This window comes from Rhinatrema bivittatum, chromosome 9 (assembly GCF_901001135.1).
Source record: "Rhinatrema bivittatum chromosome 9, aRhiBiv1.1, whole genome shotgun sequence".
NCBI lineage: Eukaryota > Metazoa > Chordata > Amphibia > Gymnophiona > Rhinatrematidae > Rhinatrema > Rhinatrema bivittatum.
The window spans coordinates 25,824,076-25,847,898 of record NC_042623.1 but is presented as its reverse complement, the minus strand read 5'-3'; the positions used below and the strand labels follow the sequence as shown (position 1 = coordinate 25,847,898).

Here is a 23,823-nt window from a genome sequence, read left to right as displayed (position 1 = left end):
AAATACCTTCAAAAAGAGAAATTCAAAATGGTAACCCTAGGCGCGCTGCTCCCTCTGCTACAAAGAGGGGATTGGCTGTGCTCTCTCGACCTCAAGGACGCTTATACCCACATTGCGATCACACAATCCCATCGCAAATATCTGCGGTTTCTAGTAGGCCACGACCATTATCAATACCGTGTCCTACCTTTCGGTCTAGCTTCTGCCCCACGAGTCTTTACCAAATGTCTCGTAGTGGTAGCAGCATTCCTAAGGAAGGAAGGTGTCCACGTCTACCCATACCTGGACGATTGGCTAATCAGGGCCTCCACCCAACAGATAGCTCAATCCTCCCTAAAATTGACAATTCAAACACTCCTTTCCTTAGGGTTTCTCGTCAATTACGAGAAATCTTGCTTAGTCCCGTCTCAAACCTTATCCTTCATTGGGGCAGACTTGGACACCTTACAGGCAAAGGCTTACCTTCCTCTTCAGAGGGTCCACACCCTAATGTCCCTGGCTCGCCAGCTCCAGTCTCAGAACACTGCCACGGCTCGCCAGTTCCTCATTCTCCTAGGGCACATGGCATCCTCGGTTCAAGTCACTCCCATGACCCGACTAGCCATGAGAGTAACACAATGGACTCTACGACACCAATGGATTCAAGCTTTTCAGCCTCTGTCCTCCATAGTCACAGTCACACAAGCGCTGCGCCTATCCTTAACCTGGTGGACGATTCAGGTCAACCTCCTTCAGGGCTTACCCTTTCTTCCACCGGAACCGCAAGTAATCCTAACCACCGACGCTTCTCACATCGGTTGGGGAGCCCATGTGGACGACTTTCAAACCCAAGGGTTATGGTCCAAAGAGGAAGCCGAACACCAGATCAATTTCCTGGAACTTCGAGCAATCCGCTATGAGCTCCGCACTTTCAAAGATCATCTCTTTCATCAGATAATCTTAATCCAGACGGACAACCAAGTGGCCATGTGGTACATAAACAAGCAGGGAGGCACAGGCTCCTTCCTTCTGTGTCAGGAAGCTGCGCAGATCTGGGCGGAAGCCCTCTCCCACTCCATGTACCTCAGGGCCACTTACCTGCCGGGAGTAGACAATGTATTGGCAGACCAGCTGAGCCGTGTCTTCCAACCACACGAGTGGTCACTCGATCCTCTGGTAACGACCTCTCTGTTTCACAAGTGGGGTTCTCCCCGCATAGACCTCTTTGCGTCCCCTCAGAACCACAAAGTGGACGATTACTGCTCTCTCATTCGGAGCCAGCACTCTCGGCCGAGGGATGCATTCTCCCTCAAGTGGACAACCGGTCTGCTCTATGCATTCCCTCCACTTCCTCTTGTGTCAAAGACTCTCGTGAAGCTACGCCACGACGGGGGAACCATGATCCTAATAGCACCCTACTGGCCACGCCAAGTATGGTTTCCAATACTCCAGGATCTCTCCATCCGCAGGCACATTCCTCTGGGAAAGGACCCGCATCTGCTCACTCAAAACGACGGATGCCTCCTCCATCCCAACCTCCAAGCCTTGTCCCTGACGGCATGGATGTTGAAAGGTTAGTCCTTCAGCCTTTCAACCTTTCAGATTCCGTTTCTCGGGTCCTGATAGCTTCACGAAAGCCTTCCACAAGAAAATCTTACTCATACAAATGGAAAAGGTACACATCATGGTGCACTTCTCAGTCCCTTGATCCCCTTTCCTGTCCAATCTCCAAATTCTTGGACTATTTATGGCATCTCTCTGAATCAGGTCTTAAAACCTCTTCTATCAGAATGCATGTCAGTGCGGTAGCCGCCTTCCATAAAGGTGTACAGGGTGTCCCTATTTCAGTACAACCCCTAGTAACCCGTTTTCTTAAAGGCTTGCTCCATCTGAAGCCACCCTTACGTCCTCCGGCCCCATCTTGGGACCTTAACCTGGTTCTTGGTCGTCTAATGAAACCTCCTTTCGAACCTCTGCACTCCTGTGAGTTAAAGTATCTCACATGGAAAGTGTTATTCCTCTTGGCTATCACTTCAGCTCGCAGGGTTAGTGAATTGCAGGCCCTAGTTACCTATCCGCCTTACACTAAGCTCCTGCAGGACCGGGCGGTACTCCGCACTCATCCTAAATTTTTACCTAAGGTAGTTTCTGAGTTTCATATCAATCAATCCATCATACTACCTATCTTTTTTCCCAGGCCCCACTCCAACTCTGGAGAGCAGACCCTGCATACCCTAGACTGTAAACGAGCTCTAGCTTTTTACCTAGACCGTACAGTTTCCCATAGGAAGAGCACTCAATTATTCGTCTCTTTCCATCCTAATAAGCTGGGACAACCTGTGGGTAAGCAGGCTCTTTCTTCCTGGTTGGCAGACTGCATTTCTTTTTGCTATCAGCAAGCTGGCATTCCTTTTCAAGACCGTGTTAAAGCACACTCTGTGAGGGCCATGGCGACGTCAGTGACACACCTTCGATCGGTGCCGCTTCCTGACATCTGCAAAGCTGCAACCTGGAGTTCCCTCCATACCTTTGCAGCCCATTATTGTTTGGACAAAGCTGGAAGACAGGACTCCATCTTCGGCCAGTCTGTCTTGCGTAACCTTTTTCCAACCTGATGTACCAACACCCTTCCACCTACCCGGTTGGGTGCGGATGCCCTTTCCCAAATTTCTCCTCCCTTATTGTGCTTGCTGCACACCGTTGGATACATTTGGTGCAAGTCGGGACATCCTCAGCTCGGTACTCACCCATTTGTGAGGACAACCATCCTGCTTGTCCTGTGAGAAAGCAAATGTTGCTTACCTGATGTAACAGGTGTTCTCACAGGACAGCAGGATGTTAGTCCTCACGAAACCCGCCCGCCTCCCCGCGGTGTTGGGTTCGTTTTATTTTTACTTTCTAGGCACTGCCTGTAGCTTTGAAAATCAGACTGAAGGGAGACCCCTGCTGGCTGCAGGGTCAGTGCCTTGCTGGGCATGCCCAGTAGGGGCCAGTCAAAGTTCTGTTTAAACTTTGACAGAAGTTTTCCGTGGTGGGCTCCATCCTCGATGTCACCCATTTGTGAGGACTAACATCCTGCTGTCCTGTGAGAACACCTGTTACATCAGGTAAGCAACATTTGCTTTTTCATAGAATTATTTTTTTTTAAATAAATACTGCTTTATTTGGTTCCTCCTACATAATATCACTAGAATACTATTGGGAGGAATCACAGAAAGTAGGATTTTTCTATTTTTTCAATGCGCCCTTGAGTGTGGCATACCGTTATGCCAGCCCTGGGGGGTCATAAAGTTAAAATAGATTAAAACACTGTTACACATGCAAAACTTGTTTCTTATAGGTTAAAATATCTTTTTATTGGCTCAAAGTAAGAATCATCAAAAGATGGCAGAGACATGAATATTGGAGACCACACAGATCTTGTCTTCTGATACATATGCATTTCACATAAACTCATGGACTGTCACCTTTTGATTAGGAAAAATTACAAATTAGGCTGGTGCTTTTTGCCCCTGCTTATGCCAATGTGAGAATAAAGGGTTTTCATGGTTAGTTTTCTGCAATTCTCTTATCCCCTAAAATACATTTTACATAGGCGCTTAATTATAGCAACCCCTCAACAAGAAAACTAAACTGCTACCCTGACAAGAAACGAGTATGCCACGTCCTCCTTCTCCGGCTGGTTCTAACAGCAAGGACCAAATGCAGGAATGCAAACATGACAGGCTTAAAGAATCAAAGTAGAATCAGGTTCTTGCACCCACCAGGTAAGAAAGGAAGCTTAGCCCGGGGGCTTTCTAGGACTGATGGAGAGAGTATTGCATCCACACATGCAAGTGAATGCACAAAAGGTCTCTCAAACTACAGAGAATGCAGCTTTCTCCAGGATCAATAGGTTACTAGATCTCTGCACTGCGGATTTCAAAGGCAGATTATTATTTGATGGTTTTCATGAAACTTCAGATGTTCATGTAACACTTGCGGTAGCTGCATTTTTTTTTTTTTTTTTTTTTTGCTGCCCTGGTCACAGAACACCAAGGTACCTATGGTAGCCACGTATTCTGCTGCCCTGGCCTTAGGTGTCCATGTTTGGTTATCTGTCTTGACAGTCTAGGCCCCAAGATATTGCAGTACCTGCATTCCCTTCTGACTGTGTTCATTAGAATTTGGTGTTATTTCTTTGCATATTTAGAAGGAATGTGAAGACAGCCCTTGCAGGTTGGTGTCCCAGGTTATCATAATGTAAAGCTCTAGAGTGATAACTACTAGAAAATATATTTAGGGAAGAAAAACAGATATTTCTTTCAAGTCTTTTCTGTGATGATATAACTTCATGCTAGGGATGTGAAATGTTAAATAGTAAGGTCTGAGATCAATATTCAGAAAAGCGGGATAACTTATCACGGATATTCAGCGGGACAAGTCTTCCATTGTATATAGTCACCTAAAGCTCTCTGGGCAACAGTACCTGGAACATTTTAAACCTAATGGGGAATATTCTGAAAATAGCTGGATAAGTTTAACCCTGCCTGGCTATGTTCAGAATATAGCTGAGTAACTAAAATTAAAAACAAAAATTCTTGCAGGCCTGATCCCAGAGCATCCCCAAAATACTTTAAAATATGTTCAAGCATTGCACCCAATCTAGTCACCAAATAAAAAAAAAAAAAAAAAGTGCGGGTCATAGAGACCCAAGGCAGGACCCCCCCACCATGATATTTAAATCAAAGGCACCTCCTGCCATTCACTTGGGCCCTACCTCATCCCAGGCCAGTAGTTGATGGAATCAAATGCACTTCTGACCATTTATTTATTTACTTTATTGGTGTACATTTCCATTGTTGGAATGAAGCTGGAGACTACCGGCTCCCTGCTCAAGTTTGGGAGGGTAGGGTGGGGCACGGGACGCTTGATGCCTTTAGATTTTAATATCATGAGGGTGGGTTGCTATGACCCATATCTTTTTATTCAGGTTTTTGTTTTTAATTTTGGGGTTTGAGGGATTGAGTGCTTTACCCACATATATTTTAAAGTATTTTGTGTGGGAGCAGAGGAACTGCACGATTGGGCCCATACTTCTTTATTGACCAACATACTTAACTGGCTATATTCTGAAAATAATTATTTAAGGAGTACCTGAGGCAGTCCTAGAGTTATCCAGCTGAATAATCTGAACATCAGATAACTTAGCTCCACCCTGCAACGCCCTGCCTCCCCCTGATTTTATTCAGCTGGCTAACAACATTAGTTGGATAAGCCAGGGGTGGTCACATTTGTGGGAAATTTGCCCAGCTAAGTTCCAGCTTAGCCAGATGGCCACCTTTCTGTTTAGTGCATTTAATGCTAGCTGGCATTATGTGCTGTAGGGAAAGGTGCGAGTGAGTTAGGCTTGAGGTGGACGTTGCCTTTTCCTGGATGGCTGCATGGCTTTCGTGGCTGTTCCCACATTGAGGTAGAGGATGATACGGACAGCTGCAGGGCTGTTACTGCACCAGTCTTGTCACGAGACTTTCTGCTTAACATTTGAATGGTTAATGTTTGTAAACTGTATTGCCATCCCTAAGCATACAGCAGGACAAAGATTAAACCCAAAGGTGCAGATGTTACTGAGCCTTGAAAGCAGGAGGCATAGTTTTTGCATACAAATGTTCCCTCTGTATTCTCCATGGAGGGCCCATTTATGCAGTGTCATGTCCAAACCTACCTCGCATCTCAGCCAGCATATAAGAGAGCCTCTGCATTCTGTCACATGCTGTCACCTGATTGTTTGGCTTATTTTCTTTTTTGACTGTTTTGTTTAACTTTTTTGCTTCTGTGCTCTTTCCCTTGTTGTCCAGCTGCTTCTTACACAGACAGCTCTGATGATGAAACCTCCCCTCGGGACAAGCAGCAAAAAAACTCCAAGGGGAATAGTGACTTCTGTGTTAAAAACATCAAGCAGGCTGAGTTTGGACGCCGAGAGATAGAAATTGCTGAGCAAGGTGTGTATGCCCTTGTGTGTGAGCATTTAGAGTAAACCTAGATAGAGTGATAAATAGGGGCTGGCCCAATGAGCCACTAGTGCTGTCCTGGAGGGACACCGTTGGACCTTAGCTGCTTGCACTGGGCCATGACGGGAAGTGCCATGAGGAAAACGGAGTCCCAAGGAATTAGGATGCTTCAGAAGTCACTCTACAGCAGGCCCATGACAGTAGGTGACCTTAGGGGTGTTGCTGGCCCTTGGACACTTTTTTTAGGGAATTAATATTGATAAGGCTTTGGTGATGACAACAGGGGGCTAGGGCTTATATTGCCCAGGTAAATTCCATATATCTTATCCTACCTGGAAAAGGTTTTTTGTAGATAGTTGATCAAGAACAATTATACTGGAAGCCTGCAAAATATAAGAATGTACAAGTACAATAAATAAAACTCTGAACAGTGTAAGACACTTGCAGTAAATGTATAGCTTGAGCTGCTCATCTATCTGCTTTGGGATTAAAGTGCAGCCCTTGACCCACAATGTGTTTTAGGTATCTGTCCCACACCACAGGACTTGGTTCCGATAATGTTTGTGAAGGTGAAATTTCTTCCAGAATTCAGCTTTCCAACACCCTCCATCCATTGCCTTGCTGCTTTCTCCTACTCGGCATAGACACGCACAAACACACGTAATCAAAGTGCAGTTTAAATGAACCAGCAGTTATTTTTAATAAAAAAATAAAGCATAAGATACTATAACATCATCTGCTACCTACCCAGCCTTTCTTGAAATGTAATATTGAGCTGCTATGCATTTCCTATATGCTTAGCAATTGAAATGATTTGTTCATCACGCCAGAGTCTGTTCGGTCCTTTTCCTCATTCACTGACTGTTCTGTATTTAATGAAGGATACTGTATGTTGGGTCAAGTGTGATCTGGTAGTTAGAGCATTAAAGAGACTTGAGAGTTAAAATCTTGTGTGAACTTGGGTTAGTAACTTTATCTCCATATGCCCCAATGTCCGCCACTGTAATAAAAAATAATAATAATGTGCCTTTGTTTTTCCTTTCGAGACTCTCATATGGGTCATGCAATTAAGTAGCACGATTCTCTATTATAGATGTGGCTGGGTGTATATTAATATATAAAAATAATAGTGTTTGAATGAAAGGCATTGTATAAGTGCATACTAATAGTTTTTGTGTGCTTCGCAGAAATGCCAGCACTTATGGCTTTGAGGAAGCGCGCTCAGGGAGAGAAGCCATTGGCTGGAGCCAAGATTGTGGGCTGCACTCACATTACCGCACAGACCGCAGTAAGGGCTTTTGTGTTGAATGTATTTATTTATTTAAAGCTTTTTGCCCCTTTTTTGCCCTGAGTGGTTTCTGCTGTCCCTCCTGGAAAGCTTAGTAGTCCTTAGTTAGAGCATTAAAGGGACTTGAGAGTTAAAATCTTGTGTAAACTTGGATTAGTAACTTTATCTTCATATGCCCCAATGTCCGCCACTGTAAAAAAAAAAAAAATAATAATAATAATAAAGTACCTTTGTTTTTCCTTTCAAGACTCTCATATGGGTCATGCAATGGAGGAGAACTTCCTCTGTGGCATGTCCAGCTCTGGTGGGCCTTATCAGATGGGGGATCTGAACCCAAATCTCCTGCACTTGCAGTGTAGAGTGCTGCGGCTTAGCCATATGACTAGTCCAGCACTTTCTGTGATTGTACCCATCTATTATTCTTGACCTGGGGTATAAAATCGATTGCACCAGCTTCAGAATGGAAGTTGTACTGTAATGGCTTCCGCCCCTCTTTCTTTTCTTTTCGTTGTCCTTCCTCCTCAGTAAAATCAAAGTGGCAGTCTGGGATCTTGGAGGTGGGGGCCTATAAGAACTGGGATGCTGTCTTGAGCCCTGGTTAATCCAGGGATGAAGAAAGTGTCCTGTGCAGAGCCTCCCACCCTGGCACCCTCTTGGCAGGCAGACTGCTATGTAAGAGCCCAGTAGGTGCCATTTAACAGCCAGGTTTTTTCAACTGGAAAGTTAGACCTTTTGACATGGGAATCTGTTTTAAGCTTGCAGGACAATACCTCTTAAGATCATGTCTTTTAAAACTTGTAAGAAAAATTGCAGCCCAGTGAAAGGGTAACTGTAAGCTCTTGAACCTGCGACTCGGTGTGCTCCTCGATTAAGATAAGGCCTCTGGACTCTTGTTTCCAGGGATGGCATGCAACCAGTCTTGGTTTTCTGGCCATTTCTCTCTTGCATCCTGTGGGTGCTTGATTTACCAGATAACCCCATGTTAGCTAATCCAGTCTGCAAGACTCAATTATACATGTGTATTTTTGAAAAGTGGGAATGATGTGCTTGTAACTGCTGTGCGGCGAAAATAACATTCTGATAGTTTAGTTTATCTATGTAAAACCATTTTTACCCCCACTTTCTACCACTCAAGGTGGGATACAATATTCCATACCATAAAAGTAACATAAACACAAAATAAAACCAAACACTGTAACCCGTACAAATGAGAAACCTGAGGCAGAACGCTCCCATCTTCCCCTTTTGGGAGTAGTTTATTTCAGGAGTTTTATCATTATGAAAAAGGAACCGAGAACGTTGGATCTAGACGACTCCAATGCCATCTGGTGGAGCAGGAGCTTTGGAAAAGGTCTAGAGCTTGAGGGATACTTAATGAATCTGTATTTTTCAGGTCTTTTTCTTTCCCCTGGGATGCTGTACTAAGGCTTTATGATCTGCCTTCTGTTTGTTTACCTTTTTATCTGTCGACGTATGATCCTATATGAAGCATGTGGCGTTTTAGCTGTAGTGGACCAGTTATCTATCATGAACGAAAGACTTCATTAATGTGATGTTAACCATACTCTGCTTTTGAGACCACACCTTTAACTTTAACTTTCATTTCATAGTTTGGCTTTCGTATTTGTCATTTTTTTTCTTAAAGGAAATGGAGCTACAGAATCACAGACTGCCTTGAGCTGTATGTATATAAAGTTGGCATCTGGTTGTGGCATGCACTGCATTGATAGTCTCTATCAGGAGTTGATAAGTTGGAAGATTAGCATTGCAGTGAACCATTGCACTGATGGGAATATTTAATGTATATCTAATGCAAAAAAAGTGAAGTATTGTAGTAGTATGTTTCTTCCAGAAGGTCAACATGTTAGAACCAGTAGCATCACTGCTTCTGTTTTTCCTCCTTGCTTCAGGTGCTAATTGAAACGCTGGGTGCCTTAGGAGCTCAGTGCCGATGGGCTGCCTGCAATATCTACTCCACATTAAATGAAGTGGCAGCTGCATTGGCTGAAAGTGGTAGGTGATATCACTTTTCTTCTGTCTAAGTTCCAAACTAATCATTATTAGTAGAGGTTACCTTCTCTACTATGTGGCATGGCAAGGAGGTCTGGGAGGTAGGGATTCATATTCTAATTCAGACTCTCACTGCCCATTTTGCTGTAGAGCAAGTCACTTCACCTTCATATGTTTCTGGTTACCAAATTCTACTTGTGTATTTTCTGAAGATAAGCATTTTTGTTGGTAGCACTGATGAGAACAAGCAATGACAGCCGCACAACAAAAATAATCCAGAAAAAGATTTTTTTTTTTTAAATTTAATGTGCTCACGGGTGTGTTAGGTTACGTGACCCATCTATAACTCTAAAAGATTAGAGTACCCAATCAAATCCTATCATTTGGCACTTTCTAAGCGCTGAGTGCTAGAATACTGCCATGCACTGTTGCCTTTTGTTGGGTCATTTTTCTGTTGAACTTCTCTCGTTAGCCGTTGTCAGTCTCCTTTTCTTTTAGGCTTTATTTGAGTCCCATTCCAATCTGCACTGTATAACTGTACAGTTCTCTGGGAGATGGTGGTTTTCCCCAGTGCTTGTGAGCAGTCTGTCCTGTCCCTTTCAGTGTCCGTCTGGCTCACCAGAAAACCAAATATTTTGCTAGCACATTGGGATCTGTCCCATCTCCTTGCTTTCAGAGAAAGCAGTTGTCGTCTTAAACGTGTTTGCGTATTGCTTTAATGTTTGACTGCAGTGCTAGTTTCCACTATGCTGGTGGCTGCTCTTTGAGCTTTTGGTACTTAGAACCTCACGCCTTAGTGGATAGCAGCAGATTTTGGAGCATGGGCGTTTCAGCTGTGGTTTTGTATTCTGCTACCATACATGCCATGCTTTGGAACACAATAGAATGGTGGAGTGCCAAATCACCCCACATGGTGCTGCTCTCCAAGGCCTCTCACGTGTCCAAGATCCTGTCCTCTGAGGCCATGAATAGTCCAGGAATGTGTGGCTTTTCAGTCATATGAGATTGTGTACCTCTTCCCCCACCCCGACCTTAGAGACCGCAAGTTACAGGGCTCCGGTCCTTCAAGGCCTTCTAAATGAGGTCATGGGGTGCTCTGGACAAGATTGCACTGTGATGTTTACCTTCTGTACATCTATATCTTTGGTCCTGTGCTTGAAAACTCTGACATTGAGAGGTGGAGCTGCTGAGGCCTGACAGTGCTAGACACACGAGCCTGTCTTCTGTAAATTCTAATGGTGCTATTAAAACTTGGCCTTTGGTGCATACCAGTAGTGCCGGTGCTTTTGATTACTTCAGTTTGATCAAAGTCCCAGTGGTGCTGTGTCCCAGTTTGGGGTGCTAGAATGTCATATTTGCCAGTGGAGAGCTTTGGATGAGGCTGATAACCTACAGGCCTTATAATGGTGACATACACACTGTCTACAGAACTGCTGTGTAAAGGGCAAGTGTTGAAGGCACTGAGGCCTTTTGCACTAAGGGCAGAGATCTGATACTCTGGTTTCATTTTTAGTAGCTGGATGCATATTCTGGGGATTTACAGCTTTTCTTGCAAACATTCATTAAACTAGCTACTCCCTGTGAATCCAGTAAAAATGCTTGCCTTTGGAGAAAGGATGATTCTCTGATGACAAGCAGCTAGAGTGAACTATGCTAAGGGGTCACATCGCCTGCTTTATGGCATTGAGAACTTTGAGAGCTTTCCTAGAAAGCTTTTGAATATGCCTGGTGGCTTCCTGTATGTCACCTAAACTGCAGCACCTCAATAGTTATTTGATCTGTCTGAGGAGTGGGATGTTCTGCTGGATTACTGCTGTCATCCTTTTGGATTGTCAGCTACTTTTTCTCAGATTTTCTGCCTCAGTTCTCTGAAAAAAAAAATTATTATTGGCCTTTTTAACTTCATTAATTAGGCAGTTGGACAACTTTTGAAATATTTTCTGTTTTTAATTGTTGCTGCCTCAACTCAAAGCATGACAACAGTTTTGGCTTGATTGAACTCCATTTGATACTTGCAGGCAGGTCATAGACCTTTTTTTTTTGGTCTCTCAATGCATCTTTATATTGTGAAAATTGACTTCCTTGATATCAGTTATTTTCTGAAAAATGACTGAGAGCAAGCCAGCAGCTTCAAGAGGTGCTGTAAGTGCTTCAGGATGATACTGTCATGATGGGTGCTACAAGTGATTGGGTATAGATGACATTTTAGTTTACAACTTTTGTGCAAAGGATATCACTAAGAATAGTTTCCTGGCTGAAAAGATTCTGAATCTGACTAGCACAAGAGAGTTCAGCTCAAAACTATCCTTGAAGACTTAAAAAAAAAAAAGCCCAGGAAGCCAACCATTTTCACACTGGTGGCCAGATCTGGTCAAAGCTGACCTCTGCCATTTTGACTGCTCAGAAAGAAGGATGGGACCTATTACAGGAACAAGTTCCTGTTCCCCATTGTGAGGAACATGTAAGGAACTCCCTCAGAATGCCTTAAAGGACTGGTCCTACTTAACTCTCAAGCCCACAAGGGATTCTGGGATAGGGTGGAGTCCTGCAAGCAGGGATAAAAGGTCCAGGGTCAGGAGGCCCAGGGAGAGAGTCAGAAACCTCGAGAATACGAACTGTGAGTTATGATTGTTTTTGTTGAAGTGCTCAAACCAGCTAACTGTTTTGTTTATTATTGCTTAGCAATAAAGATACTTATAAAGATTATTGCCAGAATCCAGCCTGGAGTCTGTTCTCTGGTTAGTCCTAACTGCTCGCATTGCACCCTTCTGTCAGGTCCTTATGACAAGGGCTCAAAGGATTCTGCTCAGGAGTTGAGAAGGGTAATCGCAGAAATTTAAGCAGAGGTGTTGATGTTTCAGTGCTCCCTGTTGACATACAGCTCTGAGGGTTTAGACATTGTTGTCCTAGATGCAGAAGCGACTGTATTGAGGTACCATCTGATCCAAGACCAGTCCACATCAGTCTCCCAGGAACTATCCTCCGTCTTCATGGATTACCTCCATACAGTCTTTGTAGATGTCTGGACCTCTACACGGCTTGTCCTGATGTTGTTGTTTGAGAGATTGTGATCAGAGTTAGGTTAGTCATGCAACCACAATGAACAAACATTTTGAACCTAAAAGATCTTCTACAATTACATCTGGAGCTCATGCATCTACACAAAGCATGCAAGACATTCACAACACATTCATACTATATCAATGGATATTCACCGTAAAAAGGTAGAGTACAGTGAGGGTTTATCATCACTTGGTTTTGTCCATGTGACCTAAAAGGCATCTAGACAGTATTGTGTTTTAGTGCAGTGAGGAGGCATCTTTCCAGACTTCATGTAATCATTTATTTTTTGTCAATAAGCAGGTTGAATTAGCCATTACATGTGGGTGATGTCATCTGGCACCACCAAATGGACTCATCTCTCCTGCGTGGGTATTTGTCTTGTGAGCCTCCTCAGTCATTTTTTGTTCGATAACAACACAGATGTGAACTCAGCCTCTCCTAATAATTTTTCTCTAAAAATCCTTAAAACCTTTTAAATTCACTATTTTTTTTCTTCAGTCTCTGTAGCTCTACAATGGCATTTTCCAGTGCTATTAACAAAAAAACCCAAAAAAAAACCTCAAAGAAATGTGGTCTTTCATCATGTCTAGCCAGAAGTTGTCAATGTGAGAGATTTTATGGAACATAAGAATTTGCCCTGTATCCTGTTTCCAAAAATGGTTAATCCATGTCACAAGTACCTGGCAAGATTCCAGACACTAAATATATCCCATGCTACTATTGCACAGTGATCAGTAATGGCTATTCCTTATGTCTACTTGGTTAATAAGTTTATGGACTTCTCCTCCAGGAACTTGCCCAAACCTTTTTTTAAACCTAGTTATGCTAACTGCCTTAACCATATCCTCCAGCAATAAATTCCAGAGCTTAATTATTCATTGAGTGAAAAAGAAATTTCTCTGATTTGTTTTGAACGTGCTACTTACTAATTTCATGGAATGTCCCCCTAGTCTTTATATTTTTTGAAAGAGTTAATAACCGATTTACACTTACCTGTTCTATTCCACTCATGATTTTATAGACCTCTGTTATATCCTCTCTCAGCCATCTCTTCTCAAGTTGAACTCTTAATCCTTTTAGCCTTTCCTCATAGGGGAGCTGTTCCATCTCTTTTATCATTTTGGATGCCCTTCTCTATACCTTTTCCAATGCAACCACCACTTTTTTGAGGTGCGGCAACCAGAGCTGCGCACAGTACTTGCAGCCTCACAGTGGAGCAATACGGAGGCATTATGACATTCTACATTTTATTCTCCAATCCTTTCTAATAATTCCTAACATTGTTTGCTTTTTTGACTCCATTGCACACTGAACTGAGGATTTCAAAGTATTGTCTATGATAATGCCCAGGTCTTTTTCCTGGGTGGTAGCTCACAATATGGAATCTAACATTATGTATCTACATTGTGAGTTACTTTTTCCCCATATGCACCACTTTGCACTTGTCCACATTAAATTTCATCTGCCATTTAAATGTCCTGTCTCACAAGACCACCTGCAGTTTATCACAGCCTGCTTGTGATTTAACAACTCAAGAATAATTTTGGCTGCAAATTTGATCACCTCAGTCGTCATTCCCCTTTCCAGATCATTTATAAATATATTAAGTCCTAGTACTGATCTCTGAGTTACTTCACTGCTTACCCTTCTCCAATGAGAAACTTGACCATTTAGTCCTACTCTATGCTTCCTAGTTTTTAACCAGTTTGCAGTCCACAAGAGGACATTGCCTCCTAGCCCGTAACTTTTAATTTTCATATAAATCTTTCATAGGGCACTTTGTCAAACGCCTTCTGAAAATCCAAGTACACTACATCTACCGATTCACCTTTATCCACATGTTGATTAACACCTTCAAAAAAGTGAAGCAGATTTGTGAGGCAAGACTTGCCTTGGGTAAAGCCATGCTGACTTTGTTCCATTAAACCATGTCTTTCTATATGTTCTGTGATTTTGATCTTTAGAACACTTTCCACTATTTTTCCTGGCACTGAAGTCAGGCTAACTTGTGCATAGTTTCCTGGATTGCCCCTGGAGCCCTTTTTAAATATTGGGGTTACATTAGCCACCCTCCAGTCTTCAGGTACAAAGGATGATTTTAATGATAGGTTACAAATTTCAAATAGATCTGAAATTTCATTTTTGAGTTCCTTCAGATCCCTGGGGTGTAAAACATCCGGTCCAGATGATTTACTAAACTCTTCAGTTTGTCAGTCTGGCCTGCCACATCTTCTAGGTTCATCGTGATTTGGTTCATTCCATCTGAATCATTATCCACAAAGATAAACACCCCCATTCTGAGCTCCTTGGCCACCTTCAGATACTGGATACTCTATCTTAATCAACAGGCCTTCCAGTAGAAACTCCCATTTGTTCATTCCTACAGCTGGAAAGCTGGACCTCAAATAGAGTCCAGCAATCACCAAGCTATGGTATTGTCCAGCTGCCTCACTAGTTTGTAGTAGTTGAGTCTGCTAAGAAAAAAGTGAAGAAGACACTGATTCATTCAAATTCTTCTCTAGGAAAAGACTACAAACTTCTTGAGAACTTTGGCAAGACATTTTTCAAAGTGCAATGCTATCTGCTCACATTGCTATCCACCAATTGTATATGGTGCAGTATATTCAAGACTTCATTTAAACATTGAAGCCTTCTCACAAGACAATCAGGATGGTAGTCCTCACATGTGGGTGACATCAGGATGGAGCCCAATCACGGAACACTTTTGTCAAAGTTTCTAGAACTTTGACTGGCACCTCTGAGCATGCCTAGCATGATACCAACCCTGCATTCAGCAGGGGTCCCCTTCAGTCTCTTTTTTTTTTCCGCGCAGCAGTAGCCTCGCGGATTCTGGAGCTCTGTGAGTTTACTTCACAAATTTTCTCAAGGAATTCAAACTTAAATTTAGACAATTTTCCCTATCCCGGGGTCCCCCATCGACCACCAACCTTCGTCGACGCCGGTAAGTTTATTCCAATCGTTTTCCGGTCAGTTCCTGGCATTTTTTCCTCAACGGTATGCGATGGTCACCGACCACGTGCCCGTTTTTTCTTTTTCTAAAATCATGGCTACCGGGTTCTGCAAGAGCCCCGAGTGTCCAAGAACTATGTCTGTCACAGACCCGCACGACATGTGCGTTCTGTGTCTTGGTCCTGTTCATGAAATGCAACAGTGTACCAGCTGTTCACAAATGACTCCAAAAGGCTGCAGGGCCTGCTTGGAGAAGATGGAACTCCTTTTTAAGGTATCTCCATCGACTTTGACGAAACAGACATCGAGTCAAAAACCTCTGTCTTCAAAGACTCCATCACCACCGAAGCCTAAACGGCAAAACTCTACCGGTGCTGTCACTTCTCCTTCCTCTTCCCAGTCAAAAGCATCGACATCTTCCTCGATGCCAGAAAAAGAGTGGACCGATCATCAAGAGAATCATCGACTAAGTGTCTCCTCCGATGTCTGAACCGGAAGGCCATCGACATTGATGGAGCCACCGACCAAGAAGTCCCGAGGAGACGTGGCCCCATCCCTGTCTGGTCTCGGGACACCGAGGCGTTCCCCACCGGTATCTGTGCGGGATCCGGAACTCCACCGCCAAAGGTGGAACCTCCGGCTACGCCTTCTGAGCCTCCACCCCCGATTGCTGTGCCTCCTATGCCAGCTTCTCGGGTGGAATTGGACAGGATTGTCCAAGAGGCGGTGCTTCAAGCTTTACGAGGATTCCAGTCTCCACCGGCACCGGCCCCTATACCGATGCCTGATCCGATGCCTATGATGCTGGCTCCACTTCTGGATCGACTGGACTCGTTAATCGGTGCTCTTTCATCGACACCACTTCCAGCTGCGCCACCGACTCAGATGCTGATTCCGTTGTCCTCTGAGGAACCAAATCGGCCGATGCCTGAACCAACGCCGGGACCGTCGAGTTCCGGACTATCTCACCGACCTTCGAAAACACCGATGCCATCGATGCCTTCACCATCCTCGGTGCCTCCATCACTGCTACATCTAGATCCGGCTAGATTTGTACCTATTCATCAACCTGAAGGTCCTAGAGGTGCTGGTGACCAACCTTATAATCCCTGAGGAGATGATTCTACAGACTCTGATTCAGAAGAACTTCCCTCAGAGCCTTCACCCCCAGATGAATGTCGACGCTCCCCACGTGAGGACTTGACATTTGCGAACTTTATAAAGGAAATGTCTGAGACAATTCCTTTTAATTTGCAAACAGAAAAGGATGCCAGGCATAAAATACTTGAAGTGCTGCAATTTGTAGATGCACCTAAGGAGGTCATGGCAGTTCCAGTTCATGATGTACTGCTGGATTTACTACACCATAACTGGGAACATCCTGGCTCAGTTCCTCCGGTAAATAGGAAATTTGATGCCATATACCTTGTACAATCAGCTCTCGGATTCCAAAAATCACAACTGCCCCACCAATCTGTAGTTGTGGAGTCAGCCCAAAAGAAATCTAAAAAATTCAGGCCTCATTCCTTAGCTCCTCCACGTAAAGAGCAGAAATCATTAGACTCCTTTGGATGAAGGATCTTCCATGGATCAATGCTTATAGCACGCATTGCAGCATATCAATTGTATATGACTCAATACTCCAGAAACCTCTGGAAGAGGGTACAGGAGTATTCTGAATCTCTACCTGACGAATACCAGAAAGGACTCAACATCCTTCTCAAGGGTCTAGATGCTGGCAAGCATGAAATAAGAGCGGTGTATGATATCTTTGATGCCGCCTCCAGGATTTCTGCAGCAGGTATAAGTGCACGACATTGAGCATGGCTTAAGTCCTCTGACTTAAGACAAGAGGTCCAAGATCGACTAGCAGACCTTCCATGTGCTGGTGACAACTTATTTGGTACTAAAGTCCAAGAAACAGTTGCACAATTAAAAGACCACCACAACACCCTGCGTCAGCTGTCTGCCCTTCCTGTGGATTATCCATCCACCACAAAAAAATCTTTCAGATGAGATCCTAGACAGTTCACATATAAACCAAGAAGGTATTATTCACTTCAATCTCATCCTCGCCAGTCTAAACCTCCACAAAGAGGTCAGTCTCGTCAGACTAGAACTTCAAAAACCCAACCAGCCCCACAGACAGGTTCAGCTTCGGGTTTTTGACTCTCTCCTAGAGAGCAGCAGCCAATCTCTTCCTTCCCATTTCACTCCAGTAGGAGGCGGCTTGAGCCTCTTTTCCAATCTATGGCACACCATCATGATGGATCAGTGGGTACTTACTGTAATAACCCAAGGATACCATCTCAACTTTCTCATTATACCACCGAACGGGTTATCCCGTCCACTCACACATCCAAACATTCACTCCCTGCTCCTCGAAGTGGAGCTCTTGACCCTTCTACAATCAAATGCTTCCTGATTCCAAAAAAATCAGGAGGCATTCGTCCAATTTTGGACTTACGTGCCTTAAACAAGTATCTCAAAGAAAAGTTCCAAATGGTAACCTTGGGTACCCTGCTTCCTTTGATTCAAAAGAAAGATTGGCTCTGCTCTCTAGACCTACAGGAGGCTTACACACACATCGCGATATACCCTCCTCATCGCAAATACTTCAGATTCACAGTAGGTCAACTCCACTTTCAGTACCGTGTACTACCATTCAGGCTCGCATGAGCTCCACGAGTATTCACAAAATGCCTCTCAGTGGTAGCAGCCCATTTAAGGAAGAAAAATGTTTGTCTATCCATACCTGGACAATTGGCTTATCAGGGCTCAGACTCAAAAGGGAGCATTTCAGTCACTCCATTACTCAATCTACTCCAATCACTGGGGTTTTTGATCAGCTACCCCAAGTCAAATCTGACTCCATCTCCCACAATATCATTCATAGGAGCAGATCTCGACACGATCCAAGCAAAAGCATTTCTTCCACAGAGCAGGGCACGCTCACTATCCATGATAGCAAAATCAGTACAGTCCTGCTAAAGCATTATGGCTTGTCATTTCTTGACCTTACTGGGTCACATGGTGTCCACAGTTCATGTAACTCCCATGGCTTACCTGGCCATGAGAGTGTCGCAATGGACTTTAAAATCTCAGTGGTCCCAGTCAAGCCAAAAGATGTCTCACATTGTCCACGTCACCAACCAGCTTCATCTCTCCCTGGATTGGTGGATTCAGGAGTCCAACCTCCTATTAGGACTTCCTTTTCAACCTCCTATTAGGACTTCCTTTTCAACCTCCACAATCTCAAATCATATTAACCACAGATGCATCCATCCTGGGTTGGGGAACCCATGTCAACAACCTCCAAACCCAGGGAATTTGGACCAAGGTGGAGTCAAAGCATCAGATAAACTTTCTGGAGCTCTGGGCAATTCGATATGCCCTCTTCGCCTTTCAGGATTGTCTATCAAACAAAGTAATCTTGATCCAAACAGAGAATCAGGTACCAATGTGGTATCTGAACAAGGAAGGAGGCACAGGCTCTTATTTACTTTGCCAGGAGATAGCGCAGATATGGGCCTGGGCTCTCTCCCATGCCATGCTGCTGAGAGCGACCTACCTGGCAGGTGTGGCAATATACTAGCGGACAACCTCAGTCCGGCCTTTCATCCCCATGAATGGTCCCTAAACCCCGCTGTAACAAACCACATATTTCACCTGTGGGGTCAACCGCAAATATACCTCTTTACGCCACCACACAACCACAAAGTGCCCAATTTCTACTCTCTACACCGCAGTCAGAAGATATCTCCGCGAGATGCTTTCGCCCACTCGTGGTCAACGGGTCTCCTCTATTACTCCTCCTTACTCTCCACTTCCACTCATCAGCAAGACTCTCGTGAAGTTACGGCAGGACAGGGGAACAATGATTCTCATAGCCTCTTACTGGCCGCATTAGGTCTGGTTTCCCATCCTTCGAGATCTATCAGTCCAACAACCTATTCGCCTGGGCACGGACCCAATGCTAATAACGCAGAACAGTCTATTATATCATCCCAACCTCCATTCACTGTACCTGACAGCTTGGATGTTGAAAGGTTGATTCTGCAATCTTTAAATTTTTCAGACAGTGTATCCCAAGTTCTCGTAGCCTCACGAAAGCCTTCTACCAGAAGATCGTATCGTACAAAATTGAAAATATTTTCATCATGGTGCGCAACAAAGGAAATAGACCCTTTTTCCTGTTCCATAGTAAAATTCCTGGACTACCTCTGGCATCTTTCGGAATCTGGGTTGCAGACTTTCTCTATTCAAGTACACATTAGTGCTATTGCTGCTTATCACAGAGGTATCAAATACCACGATATCATCACAACCACTCGTGGCTCGCTTCATGAGAGGTTTACTGCAACTTAAACCTCCACTACGCCCTCCAGTTCCCACATGGGACCTTAATGTTGTTCTAGTACAACTTATGAAGCTTCCTTTTGAGCCCTTACATTCCTGCGAGCTTCGCCATCTCACTTGGAAGGTGATCTTTGTAGTAGCCATAACATCCGCTCGCAGAGTCAGTGAGTTACATGCACTAGTAACATATCCACCTTATACTAGGTTCCTTCACGACCGCGTGGTACTCCATACTCACCCTAAATTCCTGCCAAAAGTAGTCTCTGAGTTTCATTTAAATCAATCTATATCTCTTCCTACCTTTTTCCAAGACCTCACAACCAGGTGAGCGAGCTCTCCACTCCTTGGACTGTAAACGTGCTCTTGCCTTTTATTTAGATCGTACTGCAGCCCACAGGAAGTCCACCCAACTATTTGTCTCTTTTGATAAAACCAAATTGGGATCTCCGGTAGGCAAACAGACCATATCTATCTGGCTAGCAGATTGCATTTCTTTTTGTTATCATCAAGCAGGACTTCCTCTGCAGGAACATGTTAAAGCACACTCCGTAAGAGCATTGGCAACGTCAGTGGCACACTCCGTTCCATACCTCTTGCTGGCATCTGTAGAGCTGCCACATGGAGCTCCCTCCATATATTTGCAGCTCATTATTGTCTTGACAAAGCTGACAGACAGGATTCTATCTTTGGCTAATCGGTCCTACGTAATCTGTTTCCCATATAATAACCCAACTTCCTTCCTGCGACCCAGGGAGATGATCAGGCTGCCCAGCTAACCAAACTACCACAGTGTTGTGCCTGTTGCACGTCGTTAGGTATTTTGGCTATATGAAATTCGGGCATCCTGTACCTTGCTAATTACCCACATGTGAGGACTACCATCCTGCTTGTCCTGTGAGAAAGCAGAGTTGCTTACCTGTAACAGGTGTTCTAACAGGACAGCAGGATGTTGGTCCTCATGGAACCCACCCGCCACCCTGCAGAGTTGGGTCTGTTTACATTTTCTTATTTTATTTTTCGCTCGTACTTTACTAAAAATGAGACTGAAGGGGGGACCCCTGCTGGATGCAGGGCTGGTATCATGCTGGGCATGCTCAGTGGTGCCAGTCAAAGTTCTAGAAACTTTGATAAAAGTGTTCCGGGATTGGGCTCCAGCCTGATGATGTCACCCACATGTGAGGACTAACATCCTGCTGTCCTGTGAGAACACCTGTTACAGGTAAGCAACTCTGCTTTTCCTGCCTGACACTGAGGGTATATGCCACCTACTTTAATCGGGCTACAAATCGTTTGATTCCATTTCACATACTTCACTTCCTTGGAGCTATACATATGGCATGGCTTCGAGCAAGTAGCATTGCAAGGGTATCCACAAAAATTGGCAGATTTCCCCTGCTTGGAACAATAATTTTGAGAAAAAGCTCCAAGGAGATGGTCACTCAGATACAGGACCAAAGTGTGGCAGTGCAATTGCACTTGACAGCTCCTGAACAGCTCTCCATGGTGCAAAGTCACTTCTACCTGTAAAAACGATTGTAATTCCACAGAAGACCCTACCATTCTTTTCAACCGTACTATCTGCCGCCACTTCTGGTCAGGCCTTGACAAAGAGAATATAAGCTGAAAGTCACATAACAGGTGCAGTCGAATCCAGGGCCTAATTTTTGATCCCTCCAAACAATCTTTTCCTGACTCAGTAGAGGGCAGAATCCAACATTTCATAGAGGAGTGGCATCAGATCATCAAGGACTTCTGGATCCTTTAAATTGTGCAGTCTGAGTACTGGTTGCATTTCTCCTGGCCACCATACCTTCCACATTGTTCAGCATTCCATCCAGATCATCTCATCTACCAAGCTTTGTCTGGAAGTCCAGTTGCTTCTCCAACAACAAGCAATAGAGCTAATCCCAGCAATTCAACTTACCAGTTCAACATATGCAAGGTTTCTGTTCCAGGTATTTCCTTTTCCCCAAGAAAATAGGGGAATTGCAGCCCGCTCTGGATTTGAGACATCTGAACAGACATATACTCCGAGAAATTTAAAATGAACTCCCTTATCACAATCTTTCATTATATATGAAAAATGGATCTGTACATTGGATCTAAAAGATACATACACTCACATACCCATCCACCCTTTGCATTGGTGCTACCTCTGCTTCAAGTGGTTTCTTCCAAATCAAAGAACTACCGTTTGTCCTTTCATTAGCCCTGAGGGTCTGTACGAAATGTCTTGAGGTAGTATCAGCTAATCTCCATCACCAGAGATTACAAGTCTTCCTGACCTAGACAATTGATTCTTCACAGCGAAATCACAAAATGAAGTGCTCTGCTCCAAGCTGGACAATAGATCTTCTACACCACTTAGATTTTTTGGTCAACTTCAAGAAAGCGAACATAGAGCCCACTCAGAGACTCAGATTCATTGGGGCTTAGATGAACTTGCTGCAGGAGAGAGCATGCTTGTTTCCTAACTGAGCAAAGTTATCGCTTATTAGTCAGAAGGCTCCACAAAGGGCCATCCATATGGTCCCATTGACCTGTCTTCATATCCACTACCTCTAGTGGGGTCTGCTTACCTAGTGGGATCAACTAACTCAACTGCTTTTGCCTCTAGTGCAAATCATCATCACTAAGAAACAGGAGTTACAATGGGGTCTGTACCCCCGAATTCTCAATTAAGGAGCCCTTCTTTGCTCGCTTCCTTATCAAATGGTACTGGCAACAGATGCCTCCATCAAAAGGTAGGGAGCACATACTGGGACAGTTTGAACATATGGCATCTGAACTCTTCAAGAGAGCCACTATAAAATGTACTAGAGTTGAGAGCAATCTATCAGTCTTTGCTTTCTCCTTCAGTGAAAGAGCTTCTTGATTCAAACTAACAACCAAGTTGCCATGTTTTACATCAACAAGCAAGAAGGAATGGGATCATGGCCTCTTTACCAGGAAGCCCTAAAAATCTGGAATTGGCCAGAAAGAAATTGAGCTGTTCTACAGGCCATCTATCTGCCAGGCATCTCCAACATGCTGGCAGATCAACTCAGCAGAATGTTTCAACCACATAAGTGCTCTCTTCAGCAATTGGTGGCCACTGAGCTCTTCAGCTTATGGACCTATTCACATAAAAGAACACAAAACTAAATCAAATGTGCTCAGTTCTGCCAAGTGATCATAGACTAGCTCAAGACACTTTCCTCCGCGTTTGGGGACACAGCCTCATGAATGTTTTTCCACAGTTACTGCTTATCACCTGAACAGTGCAAAAGGTTCTTCAGGACTGCGGTAGGCTGATTCTCATAGCCCTAGCGTGGCCCAGACAGTTCTGGTATGCATATCTCATGCAATTTTCCAGGGATCAGAACCTGGATTGTTAAATCAGGAAGACAGGACACTGCATCATCCCATCCTTTCAGCCCTTAAATTCACATCTTGGATATTGAGCCTTCAGTGGTCACTGATCTCCACATACCTGCAGAGATAGTGGACATACTAGTCTCATATTGAAAACCTTCAACTAGAAGAAATTATACCTTATTTTCACACCGATCCATCTACGTGTTTCCTTGCTGACACCCAATTTAAAACAGCAAGGAGATAAGAGGAATTTGATTCAGATGACAACAGAGGGCCCCGACTTCCATGGTCTGAGATATTGTTATGCGGACATAAGGGGAAAAAACACAGGTCTGCTTGTATGGCCAAGTCCTAAACGAAACAAAGAAAACATGCAGGGAGGGGGGTAACTTGCTGGTGCGGCGGTTACTACCCTTAACCAAATAAACCTTGATACTTTTGATGCAATTCCAACATTGCTCTCTGCTTCAACAGCAGGGGAAAAGGGAAATTGGATTTAGATAGCAACCATCGAGGGCCTCAACTTTTACAGTCTGTGGAACTGATGAATATGGTGGTAACCAGTACAGTGCAGCGGTTACTACCCTTAATAGAAGCAAGGGATTACTACCCTTAACCAATAAGCTTGATGTTTTTGATGCAACTGCAACATTGCTCTCTGCTTTGAAGGAGGGGGGTGGAGGCTGAAAGGGGAGAGGAATTTGTATTCAGGTACAACCAACATGAGCCATGACTTTTTTACAGTCTGGAATACTGATGCTCAGATATTAAGAAAAAAAACACAGGACTGCTTCAATGGCCAAGTCC

The 23,823-nt window shown here is 44.0% G+C and overlaps 1 protein-coding gene across 5 annotated transcripts in view; it reads left to right on the top strand.

The window, feature by feature from the left end:
• AHCYL2 (adenosylhomocysteinase like 2) overlaps nt 1–23,823 on the top strand; it is a 310,856-nt gene that overhangs the window by 190,976 nt on the left and 96,057 nt on the right. For all 5 annotated transcript variants that reach the window (XM_029616493.1, XM_029616489.1, XM_029616494.1 and 2 more), the window contains exons 3-5: nt 5,817–5,960; nt 7,157–7,257; nt 9,168–9,270. In XM_029616493.1, the coding sequence (XP_029472353.1) occupies nt 5,817–5,960; nt 7,157–7,257; nt 9,168–9,270 (348 nt within the window). The remainder of the gene's footprint in view (nt 1–5,816; nt 5,961–7,156; nt 7,258–9,167; nt 9,271–23,823) is intronic.